This window comes from Rhododendron vialii, chromosome 8a, assembly GCF_030253575.1.
Source record: "Rhododendron vialii isolate Sample 1 chromosome 8a, ASM3025357v1".
Lineage (NCBI taxonomy): Eukaryota > Viridiplantae > Streptophyta > Magnoliopsida > Ericales > Ericaceae > Rhododendron > Rhododendron vialii.
Genome location: NC_080564.1, coordinates 9,265,613 through 9,282,442, shown reverse-complemented (window position 1 = coordinate 9,282,442; position 16,830 = coordinate 9,265,613). Strand labels below are relative to the sequence as shown.

The window sequence follows — 16,830 nt, the reverse complement described above, 5'->3', positions numbered from 1 at the left end:
TAGATTTTAAACTCAGGCTGTGTTTGGAATCTAAAGAAAAGAAAGGAAAGGAAAAGAAAATAAAGTGGGAGGAAAATGAGAGGAAAATAGGAAGGAAAATTTATATTCACAAAACTTAAAATTGTTATTTTCTTCTCTCTTTCTCTTCCCACCAAACAATAGGAGGGAAATTTTTTTTAGTTTTCTTGTCTTTTATTTTACTTTCCTTTCCTTAAGTTCCAAACTGAGCCTCAAGCCTTTAATTGCTAAGATTGACAGCTGGGATGGTCCACTACACTTTTATAGATCGCTTCTGCACTACAAAATCGTTGAGACCTTTTGACACATCCTTGTATTTGGCTGGATAAATATTTTTAAGTCACCTTGGGAGCATCCCAACGATGATATCTACATAGTGAGCATTAGACTTTTCGCGCAAAGCTTGCATGCAACTGAAAATAATTTTTCATGTTTTAGAGAGATCAATGACTATAACCTTTGACTTGTTTGCATGACTATAGCCCAATCTTCTTATTTAGCCTTTGAGGTTCATGGAGTGAATTTTTTTGTAAGGGATTGAATGTGTTTTTTTGGCCTTTGGTGTTGTTGATACCTCTCATTTGGCTCAGCAAGTATTTAAGTCCAATCTTGGTCATTTCTCTATGATGAACAAGTTTTCACGAATATTTGCCTATGAGTACAAAGTCTTGCTTGTACGATTGTGGACCTAAGTTGTTGAACATCCTCTGAAAACCCTTTTTAAGCTTAAATCACACTATTTATCTTCAGTTTCTGAACTGAAAGCCACTTTCAGGAGTGGCAAATAGCCATTTGTTTTCAGCCAATCGCCAGATGTACAATTAATCTAAAATAAAATTATTTTAAGTACCGGAACGTACCAATTTTCATAGAACCTTGAATTGAGTAAAATTTAATCATAAAAATTTCCATAAATTGTTAAGCGGGTAATGATATAGGGTTTCTAAACTCTTTTTAACATGCAACAAAATTACTAATTGGGAAGCCTATAATTTTTTATCTCGTAAATTTTTTTCTAAACAAATTGAAGGCAATAATACGGGAAAGAAAATTACTTAAACTTGCAAAAAAAAAATAAAGAAGAAAATGGCAGGGAAGAAGACGTGTGTACGTTTTATGTCTGGTGTGGTTTTGGTCCCTTCAATTTGCATTCAACTCCCTTAGATATACACTATGGCAGTAAGCAAATGGGAGACAAAGGGAGAGTAGTTTTGGTAGATTTGCAGGAATAGAAGATTTGAAAGCGGAAAGAATAAGCCATTAAATTAAATCTAACATATTATGAAAATGTGTGTGAGCTTCCAAAACCTCCAAGCTCCCCATCCCCATTCTTTTCTGGAACAAAAACAAAAAATAAAAACCCCAAGTCCTCATTCTCCCTTATTTTCCTCTTCTTCTACTATTTATTCTTTCTCATGCAACTCCTCACCATTTCCGTATTGCTGCGAGAAGGTGAAGGTTACAAATCAATCCATACGTAGTAAGTCCACCGCTACATCTTTTTCATGTATTTTTACCCCACGTACTCTTTTTATTTTGAAAGCAATTCGGATCTTGCACCACTCAATTCTGCTAACCACTAGGTATGATTTCCTCTCTGCTTCATATACCTATCTTTCAATTTTTTTTTTTTTTGGGCATCCGGCCAGCTTTTTCCCCACATTCTCATAGTATTTTCCTTACATTATTTACATTTTCTGAAAGTAGGAATATAGAATAGGAATAATCAAGTGTCCATGGTCCATTGTGCATTTTCAAAATGTGAGTATTATTTTACTAAGACACCAGTTTGAAGAACCAAATCACACGCAATGAGCAGTTTCAAACTTTAGTTCATGGTGTGTTCTGCTATTGATAATTGGTAATTAAGGATTGTGGGACAATTGGCCGTAGAATACACCAGTTTCTCAGTAGTTTTTTGATTGCCACTAAATTTTTGTGTGTGTTTGTTTTGCTCCCTATTTGTTGAGCTTTGGTATCAGAGCTTTAGGTTCAAACCCTTGGCCTTGGGTAGATTGGGCAGCACTAGGTTTCATGAGTATAGGTATTTAATCGTATTGTAAATATATAGCCCTCTCATGCGCCAAATTATTATTGTCATTTTTTTTAGTATGAAGATTATACCATTTAAATATTAAATTTTAAAATGTAGGATGACGAGCTCTTATTCGTCAGGATCATATGGTACGAGTTTTGATACGTATGGCCGCTATACTCAGCGAGGACGTCAAATCAAATCCTGGGATGAACGTGAACACCAAGGGAGACTCAAATGGCAAGCTGAAAAAAGCATCAAGCACGACATGAAGAAGGTGATTGAGGACTCCGTGGTTGTCGAGGAAGGGAAACAGAAGCAACTGGTGTGTCACTGCATAAAGAATCATATCCGGAAGTACCAGGAAGCATATCGGATTCTGAAGGATGATGTGAAGTACAATAAATTAAGAGCAGAAGTTTTGACCCAGCCATATGTTTCTTACCACCAAGCTTCACGTGAGAGCGTGAGATTTCATTACTCCGGACCATCGGCACCACCCCGGTCTACTACATTGACATATCTTCAGATTCGGAGGACGAAGATCCAGAGAAACCACCATTCGATGAATAGAATCGGGTTGTCTTAGAGCCGAAGGGTAGGAAGAAAAATGTCGAGAACTATTGTGTAGCATGACATAGTAGTTTGACTTTATTATTATTTAATCGGTGAAGAAAAAATTCAAATCATGTTTGCCTTCTTTGAGTCATGCATTTTTGTTGTTGTTTATTGCCATTTGATTGTTGGTGAACTAGCGTTCAATCCGTTCTATGCACGGGCAAAACTAACCCGTTCTAGCGTTGTGCCCGTTCGAACCTACTTTTTTTAATTGTCCCGTGTATCGAATGGGTACAGCGCTAGAACAGGTTAGTTTTGTCTGTGCATAGAACGGGTTGAACGCTAGTTGAAGGGAAAGAGATGTAAAAGGTTGATTGAAAAAGGGAAGAGTTCTTCCTCAAAACGAAAAGAGAAGGAGAACGTGGGGTATAAGGAGGCATTTGAGGCGGATAAAAAAAAGTGGCAGTTGAGGTTACGTATTTTACCGTCTTACTCAAGACAGTTTGTACATGGAAAGCTTAGAGAAAAGTAAATATTGTTTTATTTTAGGAAAAAAAATGGAAAACACTTTTGTAACACAACTTCATTTTAGGTTACACCAAAGAGTGCTCCCCCTTTAGAGCATCCGTAGTAGACTACTCAAAATCGAATAATCAAAAGTTGTCACATCACCTTTTTATTATCCATTTAAGGGGTTGCCAAGATTAGCAATGTAGAGGTCTACAATGAAATAATTAAAATTGGATAACCAAAATTTGCCACATCACTTTTTCAAACTACAAAAAAACTAAAACTATTTATATAGAAAACTTTTTATTTTAATAGTTTTCAAAGTAATAAAAATTATTTATTAGAAATACAAAGTAATTTTCCAAAACATTTTTTCGAAATTATTTTCTGAAAAAAATAATTAGAAAAGAAAAAAGTTTTTGAAAAAAATAATTTTTTTGAAAACTTTTTTTTGTGTAACAAAAGATTTTTAAAAAACCTATTTTTTAAAATAAATTTGTGACAATATGGTTGAGAGAGAGAGAAGATATTTTTTTTTTTTTTGTAATGGTAGTGTACTTGATTTGAAAGATTTGGGATTTACTAAATTTGATTATTGATAAAAGATTTACTAGTATTGGTTATCCAAGGAGCAACATTTGATTTGTTGTTAAGAGGTTGTTAAGTTTGATTATTTCAATGTAAGCACTTTTTTGAGCAAATATTAGTAACCTTAGTAAAATTTTAATTTTGATTAATCCACTGTGGATGCTCTTATATATATTAGAATAGATTTCGCAACAATGGGAAGACGCTGAAGCCTGAAAGAGTTTGGAAATGTTCAAAGCAAGAGTGGGCATCTACAAACAAGTCGGGTCTGAGATGAGTTAGATGACCGCCCGGCCCGGCCTGATATTTTAAGGGAAAATGACGGCCCATGATGTGTTTTGATAATTAATACCCGCCAAGGACATGCTGAGAATATTTGTTAATGCTGAAAATGTTCTTAGTGAGTATTTTTTTTCAAAACACGTTCTGGACCGTTATTTTTCCATATTATTTTATTTAAGGGCTTGGTAGTTAGGATTGCTACTCTGGTCCAAAGAGCTTGGTTGGGCTTAAATGATTTGGGCTTGGGATGTTGTTTGTTGCCCGGCCTGGCCCAATCTATTTTGATTACGTTTTAAATTTATTTTAAACTATTTATGAAATTTATTCAAAAAGGAAAGAAACTGACAATTTAAGGCTTTGTGTGGATGACCAGAATATTTTCAGTAGGAATAAGAAATGATTTACAAGGAATCGAATTCCTAGGAATTTTCTTGAGTAGGAATAAAAATATGATTACTGGGAATTTAATTCCTAAAAATATAATAATATCTTAAGTAATTTTACTCTGGTGTTTGAATTAATTTAGTAATCTAATGCAAAAAATAACTATTTTGAAAATTTATCAGAGCCAACATTTTCTTTGTTTTTTTATTGATTGAACTAGGAATCTATGATTATGATGGGGTAAGAGAATGACAAGATTCCTACTCAATTTAGGAATGTGATTTCTAGTTGGATGTGTCATCGGGAATTACATTCATATTCTTGTCTCTTCCAAGCGTGGGAATCACGAAAGTATGACATCACATTCATATTGTTGTCTCTTCCGAACATTGGAATTATGAAAGTATGACATCACATTCTCATTCCTTCTCAAAATTTCTGCCATCGAATTTGAGCCATAAGGTTGTTAAAAATAAATTAACAAAAAAACAAATACTCTGTGTATGACCTAAGTGGACATGCTTGGGTTTTGAAATTTGTTTTGATTAGGCTGAATGTGAACCGGATTTGGGCTTATGCATATCCCATTACTATATGGTTCTAGTTGCTCTGAAAATAGTGTTAATAGCTTTGAAAAGGGGCGCACTCCCCTTTTGTCTTTTTAACTATGTAAAAATACAATACTGTCCTTAAATATGTCAAAAGTTAAATCATTAAAGGGCAATACTGTAATGTCACATAAATAAAGACAAAAAAGAGAAGTGCGATTATAAAAAAGGAAGTTCTAAAATCACTCCTCCTTTGAAAATCATGTAAGATCGTAGTTATGAGTTTTTGGCTCACACAAATATGTAGTGAAAAAATGAGTTGGGGCACTTGCTTGAAATTCAGTTTGATTTGCTTATGGTATATTATTGTAGTTCACTGTGGATTCAGCCTTGTCAAACTATCGTTATTCGTTAGTGCTTAATTGCTTGTATTTACGGGTGATAGTGATCCCAATTCCCCCTCCCTATTTAGGCCGGGTTTCAACTTTTGGAATGATAATCTCGTTTCGTTCTAGTAAATAAAGAAAGTCGGAGCACGAGCACTAGCATGTGCTACATATATATTGGTTAAACTCTGGCCAAAGTTCAGCAATTTTTATACGGTCTTGCTATTGTCAGTCCATTGAGCTGACGATAAGCACACTAGAAGACAAGAAAAACACATGTTTTTGTGTACTTTTTATACTCTTTAATACACATTTACATACTCACTATTGTCAACCTATTGGGTTGATTTTAGAATTTTCCATTTTTATAAGCTTGTTTTTTTACATACTAAAATTCATGCCAAACAATGATTTCTCGATTTAGTATAGACTAGTAATACTAAACTCACCTGTTTCCTTTTTCTATTTTAATTATCACTGCATGTAACACTCAACGGTCAACCACCTCCTTAATTCAACCGAATATGGACCCGTGACTTGGTTTTGTTTCTTTAACTACCCCACTTGAATATCGAACGGTGGTTGTTCTATTGAATTCCCAAAATAATTAGCCAGAGAAAAGCAGTAGATTGTTCCAACTTCCAAAAGGCTTTTCCAAAAAGGATTCATCATTTTTTTTTTTTTTCCTGTTCTGTTTTTAATAACTCAAGCATCTCTGGGCCATCGATTCTTCATAAGTTTCAGTAATCTTTAATGTACATTCAACATGCTACTGTATTTAAATAGAGTAGCCCAAATGAGAAAGGGGATGTGGGCAAATTGACTTGAATTAGTACTATATAAAATGATTCAGAATGATGAGAGTACGTACAATATAGTATTGCTACATATGATGATGTTCGGAATATGTAAATAAGATACAGAAAACTCCACGTAGCAATTAACAAAGGAGCTACGTGGAGTTTTAGTTTTACTTTCTGTTCCCAATTATGTGTTTGTTTTAGTATTAATTCACGATACGAAGCTAATGAACAAAAGTTCTATGGCTTCTGCTTCTGGGTGTAGATGTAGTCAATGTGAGCAGCCAGAGTCCTCCTCATCAAGCACTCTTCATCTCCTACTCCTTCACAGCTCTCTTCCACTTCCACCTCTGTTTTCTGAGCTTCAACACCCTAATCAAAACAACAACAAAATAAAACCCACATGTAAGAACCAGTTGATCCAAACCGCAAAACCCATGAGCAAAACCAATATCTAAGACTGAATTTCAACAAATTGAACCTACCCCATGTTGGGGGCGGGCGGCATAGGATAGCGTGGAGCAGAGGAGGAGGGGGACTAACGTGAACAGGGTGATAAGTTTTGTGGACATCTTTTGTTCTTTGATAGGCAGCAATTAAATGGTTAAGGTTGGGACTTGAGATCAGTTGGTTAACTTATGGCTTGTACACACAGAAGGGACTGTGGTGATATTGGTATTTATAGAAGAGGATAAGAAGAGAGGACCATAGAATTTAAGAGCGTGTGAACTTGAGAGAGTGGAAGGGCGACTTTAGTCTGGTAATGTTAGATTACATATTTACATTTAGAAAATATGCCGACATATAGTCTGGTACAATGGGACTCAAGGAGCCTTTTAAAAGCACACTGGCCAATCCAGAAATTCACCGCCGACCGAGCAAATAGAAGCTCATTATTCTCTCCGCGCTTATTTGTTGGTCACATATGTTACTTTTGGTTGTCTCAACAAGATAGTTTTGGTTCAAAAATAATGGGCAAAAGTCAATGAATTTACTTTTTTACCCTTTCTTTTTGAAATTAGTTACCAGCAACAAGAATAGGTAATGATGATGCCCCTAAAAGACTTGAAGGGTAAAAAAAGAAAATGCAAATATGAGGAACTCGACTAGTAAGACTTTGTCCAAATTTCTTGGCACCACGAACTAAGAAATCCCACTTTTCGGTTTCCTGCTTCCTCACCAGAAATGCAGCCTTGCACATCCAATGGACATCAACTGTACTGAGATTGTAGGTGGTTTTATCTACTCAACATTGATGACTTACCGAAAATGTGGCTGTCAATTCATTGATTTTTTTATGGTGAAGCTTGATCCATACATACATATATTGTTATAATTAAAGCAAAAAGTGCTTTCTTCAATGTAATAATAGAAGACAGAGTTTAAATTTTGTCTGCCGCAGGTGGAAACCTTACAGTTCCCACCACCATCATTTGTGGGTGTCACTGTGTGTTTATTGTATTAATTTAAATCGTTCGCCTCGTAGAACCCGCTGAATAGTCATGCAGAAAAATCAGCTTAATCGAACATTGTTTAAAAAATTTGATTTTGGTTTATAAAATAGACGGTCTGATTTTGTCTAGCTATAATTTTGAAATTAAACTATCCAAGCGAACGATTTAGATTACTGTAATGGAAATACTGTACAATGAGTCAATGAGATCCATAATGGGTGGTGGAAACGGTGGTGCTTCCACGGATCTAGAAAGAATTTAAAACACTGTGTTAGTGTGAGCGGTAACCATCAGCTTGTTAAAATAACTGCTATGCAAAATGAATGAAGGAATACAACTATATCACGTAGTCATGCAGATATCAATACTATTGTTAGTTTATTGGATTTTTTTTTTCCAGCTTCAATCAATAAGGCGGCTGCTAGCTACATACTGGTAATGCTAATCATATCCTATATATACATCTATCTTTCTTTCTTAGCCGAAAGCATAACTCTAACCCTGAAGTCAATGTCATGATTATCAGAATTAATGTAAAGCACTCAAAGTAGTACTAGTAGTTCTTAGTTACAGAATAGTTATATGTATAGTTTATTTGTGATTACAAAAGTTGTCAGATAGAAGGATTATTCAAAGACCGGCCTGGATTCTGGGTAGTTAGAGTAACATATTAGTATATCATTTAATTTGTGCTACTCTATCGCAATTTTAAAATGTGTCAAGATTCTCTTCAGCCTCTTTGGGGGACCGATTCTATTAATCAATTGCGTTTTTGGATCGTTTTTTAGCTCACTTTGATAGGAGTATTAAATACTTCACATGTAACGATCCCGCTCCAGCTGATCGGCCTTTACTTATATTCCACATCCTTTTCCACTTTTTTTCTTGATGTGGGACTACTAGGTGGGTTCTCACACTACTTATAGTGGATTTCGCCAAGAATAGCAACCCTGTCAAAAATCACGTTGGTTGGATATATATATCCATGCATGATAGAAAGGTAGAAATATATAGATAAATAGGCTCCTATTATCATACAATGCGACATGATTTTGGACAGAAGTTAGGTTTTGCATAAAATCTCAAAAATGAACAGTTTCCATAATCAAATTGATAATAAAAAGGGCATGAAATACTTCAAACAGGACAGTTCGAGTGAAAACTGAGACGATCCTCATCCTCCAAATATTCCTTCTAGATTCCAATTCACATTGCTTTGAAATATTTTTAGCCCACCTGCAACAGGAACTACATTGAAAAATACCCAAAGAAGATTAGCATATATCCATAGAACTAAAAGAATTTTGGAGGTATGTCGTATGTACAAAAACTTAATTTTGAGCGAATTAGTTTCCAATCTATTGTAGGAAATCAGTCCAAAGTATAATCAACAATTCGTAGTCATTCTCCAAGCTCGGATAATCAATGGTTCAATGGTTCATAGTCTTCTTCTAATCATGAGAACTCAAAGTACACAATCAACGGTTAGTCATCAATCAATCAATGCCAAACCTTATTGATGATGAACCGATGATTATGTACTTTGAGTTCTGATGATCAGAAGAAGACTACGAACCGTTGAACCATTGATTACCCGAGCTTGGAGAATGATTATGAATTGTTGATCAGGGCTGGCATTGATTGATTGATGATGGACCATTGATTGTGTATAATAGGTATTCACAAGTTTCTGGATGCAGACAAAATACAGGTTGGTGAATAGCAAATCAGTGAACAAGAATATCGATCTCTGATTTGATAAGGTTGACTGACTTTATAAGGGTGAATTGAGAAATTAGAAAAAGGCATATATATAAAGAAAACAAATAAAAAAAAGAAGGAAGATTTGAGCAATATATCTAGTCCAGTTGGAAAAAACACAGGGCGAGGAATCAATCATTTTTATCTTCTGGGGATTTGTTTGTTTTACTGAAATAGCAGTAGAGTAGTAATTGAAACCAAAACTTTTTGAACGAGTCAAAACTCAAAAGCTTCACTATCCTGCCTGGGAGCCTTTCGGCATTGATTCATGCCTTGTGTTGTGTCCACGGGAAAAAGATAAAATCAGGAAAGATTTTTGCATGCGCAAAATCTCCCACCCTCTTTCTCTCCCTCTGTGGGGAAAAAAAGGTTGAAAGGGAAGAAAGTGAAGGCCGGAAACATCCAGCTGACTTCAACATGCATGGATTATATTTAATTTTTGTCGTCATTTCATTTCTCTCTCATAATGAAATATATTTTATTGATGCAGAAAGAGGTTGGTGGAGGAGAAGGTAAAAGGGCAACCAGTTAAAGTAACAAATAATACTTTTAGACTAGTTGTTTTGCCTGGAATTGCTGCACTTGCTCTAAGGTCCACTATGGCACTATTACTATTATCCAAGTAGATGGGCAATAGACATTATTGTGAAGACAAAAATTAAATAAAATTCATGTGTTCGGATCCATACATGCACATAGAATTCTTTCTTCTTCTTTGTTATTCCTATGTGCTCCGGGAGGAGACATGCACTCAAGATTCACATGTAGATCAATAGGGATGATCGTGTTCATGGATTGGTCGCTATATCACAATGAGATCATATGAATTCAAAAGTAATATTAGCGCATGCTCGTGCATGAAGGTATGACTCGAAAAATCAGCACACACAAATAAAATACTGAACTCTTGTGCAAATATATCAACCCCCTCCAACAATTTCAACTATGCAAAAAACTATCAAAGAAATATGAATGTGTAAGCATACAACTTTTTAATAAATTCCATTTGCTGGAAAATATACAGTTCTAACAAATCACTTATTAGTAGCGCCCAAAAAATTGAGAATGCAAAGTGTTGTGATGATGCGATGGAGTGGCGACAGCTCTAATTTGTGTTGCAAATTGCTTATACCTGGAAAAAAAAAGAAAGAAAGCATGAGGATGTGAAATTGGTGCATTAGATAAATTAGCAAAGCCCTAAATCATATGCACAAAGTATCAAGGTGTTCATGTAACACCAAGGAGTCACTTAGGGGGCGTTCCATCTAAGCGTAACGTCAAGTTGTTTAAAGTTTCAACTAAACAAAAAATTATAGAATATCCAATGGGTGATTGTGACAGAAAATGTGTTCAAGTTTTAGTTTAGTGAAAACTTAACTTTTGGCCAAAAAAAATTAGATTAGTTCAATATGAACAACTTCACAAAAGGGCATGGTACCTTTCCATACAGAGCGCCTAAGGTCACCCCAAACACACCAGTGCCAACTAAGAAAATGCATTTGTCATTCCAAAGGTTCCTTACTCTTTTAAACAATTATCACAAAAATATCGAATGAAAATTCGCCAACCTAAAATCCTTTGAATCCATACTCCTCTAGTTGAATAATATAGGCAAGACTAGCATTTCACAAGGAAGTTAAGGAAGGGCACATAATCAAAATGCCTGAACTCTCCAGTCACTTCCCTTTAGGAATAACCCCGTGAATTTAACTATTTCATATTTTTCCATTTAAGTTTTCCCTCTCTATTATGCCCAAAAAAAAACTTGATGTAGACCCATCAAATAAGTCAAGAAAATAAATCTTATATTTGCATTATGGAAGGTTCGTTGGTGAGTGTACAAGTGTCCAAAGGGAAAGAAATAAGTTTATAACAATGCATAAAACCATAATTACCAATACCATCACAACGAGAAATAAAAGAAATTGAACAAAAACATACCTGCGGTGAGTTTGGTTTAGGACGGCGGTGAGTTTGGTTTAGGACGGCAAGAGATAACCTTTATCTTATACTTAGGATTCCAGCATAAACAAGAGCTTGGAAGTGTATAGGAGCATTAGCATTGGCCTCAAAGGTAATGTAATGATTATAACCAGAAACTGCCATAGAGTTTAACTTGATGACCCTCAGAAACCGGTATTCTGTATTCTACGGTACAAGAAAGAAGTTGAACAACAGTAATGTGCCGAATCAGAGGACCTAATAAATAGGCAATGATGGAAGGAAGAGGAAAAAACGAAAGAAGGAAAATCGTACATGTTCCTTGTTATAGACGTCAATTGCCTTGCTTGCACAACGATTGACCTCCTCAAACACACGGGGATTCCTTTCAAAGTTCGGGCACGGGTAAATTAAACCGCAATTACCCACACCAGGGGGGAAGAACGACATCAAACCCCTGTACATCGCCAATAGGAAGTTAAATTTCTTCTCTCCATCATCACCGTTATAATACCATTGGTTATCACAAAAAAGTACTGCAAGCATAATGGTACAAACTCTGGCTTTCGAGATTACAATATGGCGTGGAGATGCTCGATCCGATACGATACAAGTAATAACGGTTTGAAATTCCGATAGATATTCAAAGCTATTAACAAATATAAGTACGTGAATTATATACACACCCCCGTCTCCAGAACCTGTTTACGGTAGATCTCAAACTCGGCAGGGGTCATTGAGCGGTACTGCTGCTGGTGTTGGCTACGACCGCCACCCAACACAAGCCCTAAGTGTCCGAGGGATCCCTCACTTCGATCACAATTAGCCATCTTATCTCCTCTTTAACTTACACAAAAACCTAGCCCTAGGAGGGAGAGAATTTTGGGAACGAACGACGACTCCTCTATCCATCTGTCTATTCTAATAGGGTAAATTTCAATGAACTTCCTCATGTTTTCAAATAATTGCAGAGACCTCCCTAAAGTTTTTGAAATGTCTCTGTAGCTTTTTGTTAATAATGATTCCAAGTTTCCAAAAGGTGTCCCGAGACCCTGTGGAGGTGCAGCCCCGTCATCGAATTTGAGCCGTAAGGTTGTTAAAAATAAATTAACAAAAAAACAAATACTCTGTATATATGACCTAAGTGGACGTGCTTGGGTTTTGAAATTTGTTTTGATTAGGCTTAGGGGTGTTAAATAGGCGGGTTTTGGCCAAAATAGACAAGTTGTAAGTGGGTTGGGTCTTTAATGGGTCATTGACCCATTTAGACCCATTAATTAGGAGTCTAATTATCCATACCCAACCCAACCCATTTATTTAAAATCAAATCCAACTCGCCCATTAACCCAATTAAATTTAAAAAGGACTAAAATACTTATATATACTGAAATGACCATATCACCCTTGTACATTTAAATGACCAAATTACCCTTGCATACTAAAATTACCATAATACCCTTACATACTAAAATGCCCAAATTACCCCTACATACTAAAAGTAAAAAAATTGATTAGCTTACAAAATTGATTTCAAGGAAAGAATATAGGAGCACTACTAACCTGATCCAACAATCTGTTCAAAAAAAAACCTGATCTAACAAAAAGTAAAAAAACAATAAATGAGAGAAAAAAGTACCCAAAAAAAAAAAACAAAATAGTCTGAAAGCGTGGCGATGAAATTACGGTAGTTTGATTAATGGAGTATAATCTTACCCAGTCTTGGTGATAGAAAGCTTATATATACTCGAGGAGATAAAGATCTTCTTTCAACTTTCGTCTCTAATCTTCTTCGATTTCAATCTCTTCCTCTCAAATTCCTAACACAGTCCAAAATCTCTCTCTCTCTCTCTCTCTCTCTCTCTCTCTCTCTCTCTCTACAATTCTGCTAAATTGTCCGGACAGACACCGATATCGGCAGAATCAGGCATCATTTCCGGCGACACGATTCCGGCGACTATGAGCGCGTCACCCGGGTGGAGGTCACCGACGTATCATGTTTACTTTTGTGGTAGTTTTATTTTTTAGTTGGGTAATGTTCATGATCCATTGGGCATTTAAGTTGACTCAATTGAAACTCAATTAAGACCCAATAATAAATGGGTTAGATGGGTTTAGACCCATTCTAACCCAACTAATAAATGGGTTGGGTTGAATCTATTTTTTAATAGGTGGATTTGGGTTTTTTAATGGGTCTGGGTTCAATTTACCACCTCTAAATTAGGCTCAATGTGAACCGGATTTGGGCTTATGCATATCCCATTACTATACAGTTCTCGTTACTCTGAAAATCGTGTTAGTAGCTTTGAAAAGGGGCGCACTCCCCTTTTGTTTTTTAACTATGTAAAAATACAATATTATCTTTAAATATGTCAAAAGTGAAATCATTAAAGGGCAATACTGTAACGTCACATAAATTAAGACAAAAAAGAGAAGTGCGATTATAAAAAAGGTAATGCTAAAATCACTCCCCCTTTGAAAATAATGTAAGATAGTAGATATGATCATTTGGCTCACACAAAAATATGTAGTGAAAAGATGGGTTGGAGCACTTGCTTGAAATTCAGCTTTGATTTGCTTATGGTATAGTATTACTGTAGTTCAGTGTGGATTCAGCCCTATCAAACTATCGTTATTCGTGAGTTCTTAATTACTTGTATTTACGGGTGATAGTGATCCCTTCCCCCTTCCTATTTAGGCCGGGTTTCAACTTTTGGGATGATAATCTCGTTTCGTTCTAGTAAATAAAGAAAGTCGGAGCACTAGCATGTGCTACATAGATACTGGTTAAACTCTGTCCAAAGTTCAGCAATTTTTATAAGCTTGTTTTACATACTACTACTAAAATTCATGCCTAACAATGATTTCTCGATTTGGTAGAGACTAGTAATACTAAGATCACTCAACTGTTTCCTTTTTCTATTTTAATTATCACTGCATGTAACACTCAACGGTCAACCACCTCCTTAATTCAACCGAATATGGACCCGTGACTTGGTTTTGTTTCTTTATCCACCCCACCTGAAAATCGAACGGTGGTTGTTCCATTGAATTTCCAAAATAATTAGCCAGGGAAAAGCAGTAGATTGTTCCAACTTCCGAAAGGCTTTTCCAAAAATGGATTCATCATTTTTTTTTTCCTCTTCTGTTTTTAATAATTTAGGTGTCTCTGGGCCATCGATTCTTCATAAGCTTCAGTAATCTTTAATGTACATTCAACATTCTACTATATTTAAATAGAGTAGCCCAAATGAGAAAGGGGATGTGGGCAAATTGACTTGAATTAGTACTATATAAAATGATTCAGAATGATGAGAGTACAATATAGTATTGCTACATATGATGATGTTCGGAATATGTAAATAAGATACAGAAAACTCCACGTAGCAATTAAAAACGGAGCCATGTGGAGTTTTAGTATTACTTTCGGTCCTAAATTTTGTGTTTTACTATTAATTCGCTATAAGAAGCTAATGAGCAAAAGTTCTATGGCTTCTGCTTCTGGGTGTAGATATAGTCAACATGAGCAGCCAGAGTCCTCCTCATCAAGCACTCTTCATCTCCTACTCCTTCACAGCTCTCTTCCACTACCACCACTGTTTTCTGAGCTTCAACACCCTAATCAAAAAAACAAAAAACAAAAAACACATGTAAGAACCAATTGATCCAAATAACAAAACCCATGAGCAAAACCAATATCTAAGACTGAATTCAACAAATTGAACCTACCCCATGTTGGGTTTTCACGAGATAGTGCTCCAGGGGGTTTGGCACGGGGCGGGCGGTGTAGGATAGCGTGGAGCAGAGGAGGAGGAGGACTAACGTGAACAGGGTGATGAGTTTTGTGGACATCTTTTGTTCTTTGATTGGCAGCAAATGGTCAAGGTTGGAACTTGAGATCAGTTGGTTAACTTATGGCTTGTACACAGAGGGGACTGGTGATATTGGTATTTATAGAAGAGGATAAGAAGAGAGGACCATAGAATTTAAGAGCGTGCGAACTTGAGAGAGTGAAAGGAAGACTTTAGTCTGGTAACGTATCCACAGTAGAATAACCAAAAATAAATAATCAAAAGTTGTCACATCATTTTTTGATTATCCATTTAAGATGTTATTAAGATTAAAAATGTAAATGTCCACAATGACATGATCAAAATTGAATAATCAAATTTGCCATATTACCTTTTCAACTTATAAAAATCTAAAAATTGTCACCATATAAAACAATTTAAAAAAAATAGTTTTCAAACTAATAAAAACAGGTTATTAGAAATAGAAAATAATTTTTTGAAAACTTTTATTTTGAAAAAAACACTTTCAGAAAAAGTTTTTAAAAAACAGTGTTTGATAAAAATACATTTTTTTTTAAATAACAGTTTTTGAAAAACAAAAGACAGTTTTAAAAAATAGTTTTTAAGGTCTTTGACCAATTGGGTCTTGGATAGCTGTGAAGATTAAGTAATTTTCATTTTCATCTTCCTTTGTCCTTTTAATCTTTGTAATTTTTGAATTCGGAGAATAAAATCTTTTTGCTGATAAAAAAATAGTTTTTGTTTTTGCAAAAAAAAAAACATCTTTTAAAAATATGAGAGAGAGAGAGAGAGAGGGAGAGAGAGGGAAAGTTTTTGTGCAATGATGTGTGTACTTAATTGAGAAAATGTGAAGACCACTAAATTTTATTATCGGAAAAAAGTTGCTGGTTTTGGTTTTTCAAGGGCCAAAATTTGATGAGTTGTTAAGAGGTTTTTAAGTTTGATTATGCTACTGTGAACATTTTTTTGAAAAAATATTGCTAGATTTAACAACCCTATGATTTTGGTTATTGCACTGTGGACTTTGTCCAAATTTCTTGGCACCATGAACTAAGAAACCCCACTTTTTCGGTTTCCTGCTTCCTTACCAGAAATGCAGCCTTGCGCATCCAATGGACATCAACTGTAATGAGATTGTAGGTGGTTTATCTACTCAACATTAATGACTTACCGAAAATGTGGCTGTCAATTCTTCGATTTACAAGGTTCAGTCATGGCTAGGCCTGTCAATGGACCGGATCCGATCCAAAAAATCCGATCCGGATCTGAATCCGATAACATCGATCCGATAATCCGATAATCCGAATCCGGTAATTCAATACGGATCCGGATCGGATCGGATTAAATCTGTTATCAATCCGAATCCGAACTTTATTTTTTTAAAAAATTTTAATTTTTTTTAAAAAAAAGTAAAATTTTTATTTCTAAAAAAAAAATGTTTAAGAAGTTGTATTTTTATTTTTATATTTTATTTTTAAATTTTTTTCCGGAAAACAATTTTTTTTTGAAAAAAAAATTTTTTTTTTGCTAAAATTTTTGAAGTAAAAAAAGTTTCCGGATCGGATTCGGATTTTTCGGATCGGATCCGGATTTTTCGGATTCGGATCCGGATTACCACTATCGGATTTGAGTCTTATTGGATCCGGATCGGATTGTGTCTTATCGGATCCGGATTTGTCAGATCCGAATCGGATCCGGCCCATTGACAGGCCTAGTCATGGCCACAACTTTGATTAATGGTGACGCTTGATTCATA

General features: G+C 35.3%; 1 protein-coding gene across 2 annotated transcripts; it reads right to left on the bottom strand.

Annotated features, from left to right (window-relative positions):
• Positions 1-6,253: 6,253 nt before the first annotated feature.
• On the bottom strand, positions 6,254-15,209 carry LOC131335673 (phytosulfokines 3-like). 2 transcript variants are annotated; one of them, XM_058371142.1, is made up of 2 exons: positions 14,992-15,209; positions 6,254-6,481 (listed from the first exon to the last, which is right to left on the bottom strand). In XM_058371142.1, the coding sequence occupies exons 1-2, from the start codon at positions 15,112-15,114 to the stop codon at positions 6,350-6,352; spliced, it is 255 nt and encodes an 84-aa protein (XP_058227125.1). In that variant the 5' UTR covers positions 15,115-15,209; the 3' UTR covers positions 6,254-6,349. The 2 variants fall into 2 exon arrangements, with proteins under 2 accessions (XP_058227125.1, XP_058227124.1); XM_058371141.1 differs by lacking the exon at positions 6,254-6,481 and adding an exon at positions 14,536-14,880 and having other exon boundaries at positions 14,992-15,199.
• Positions 15,210-16,830: the final 1,621 nt, after the last annotated feature.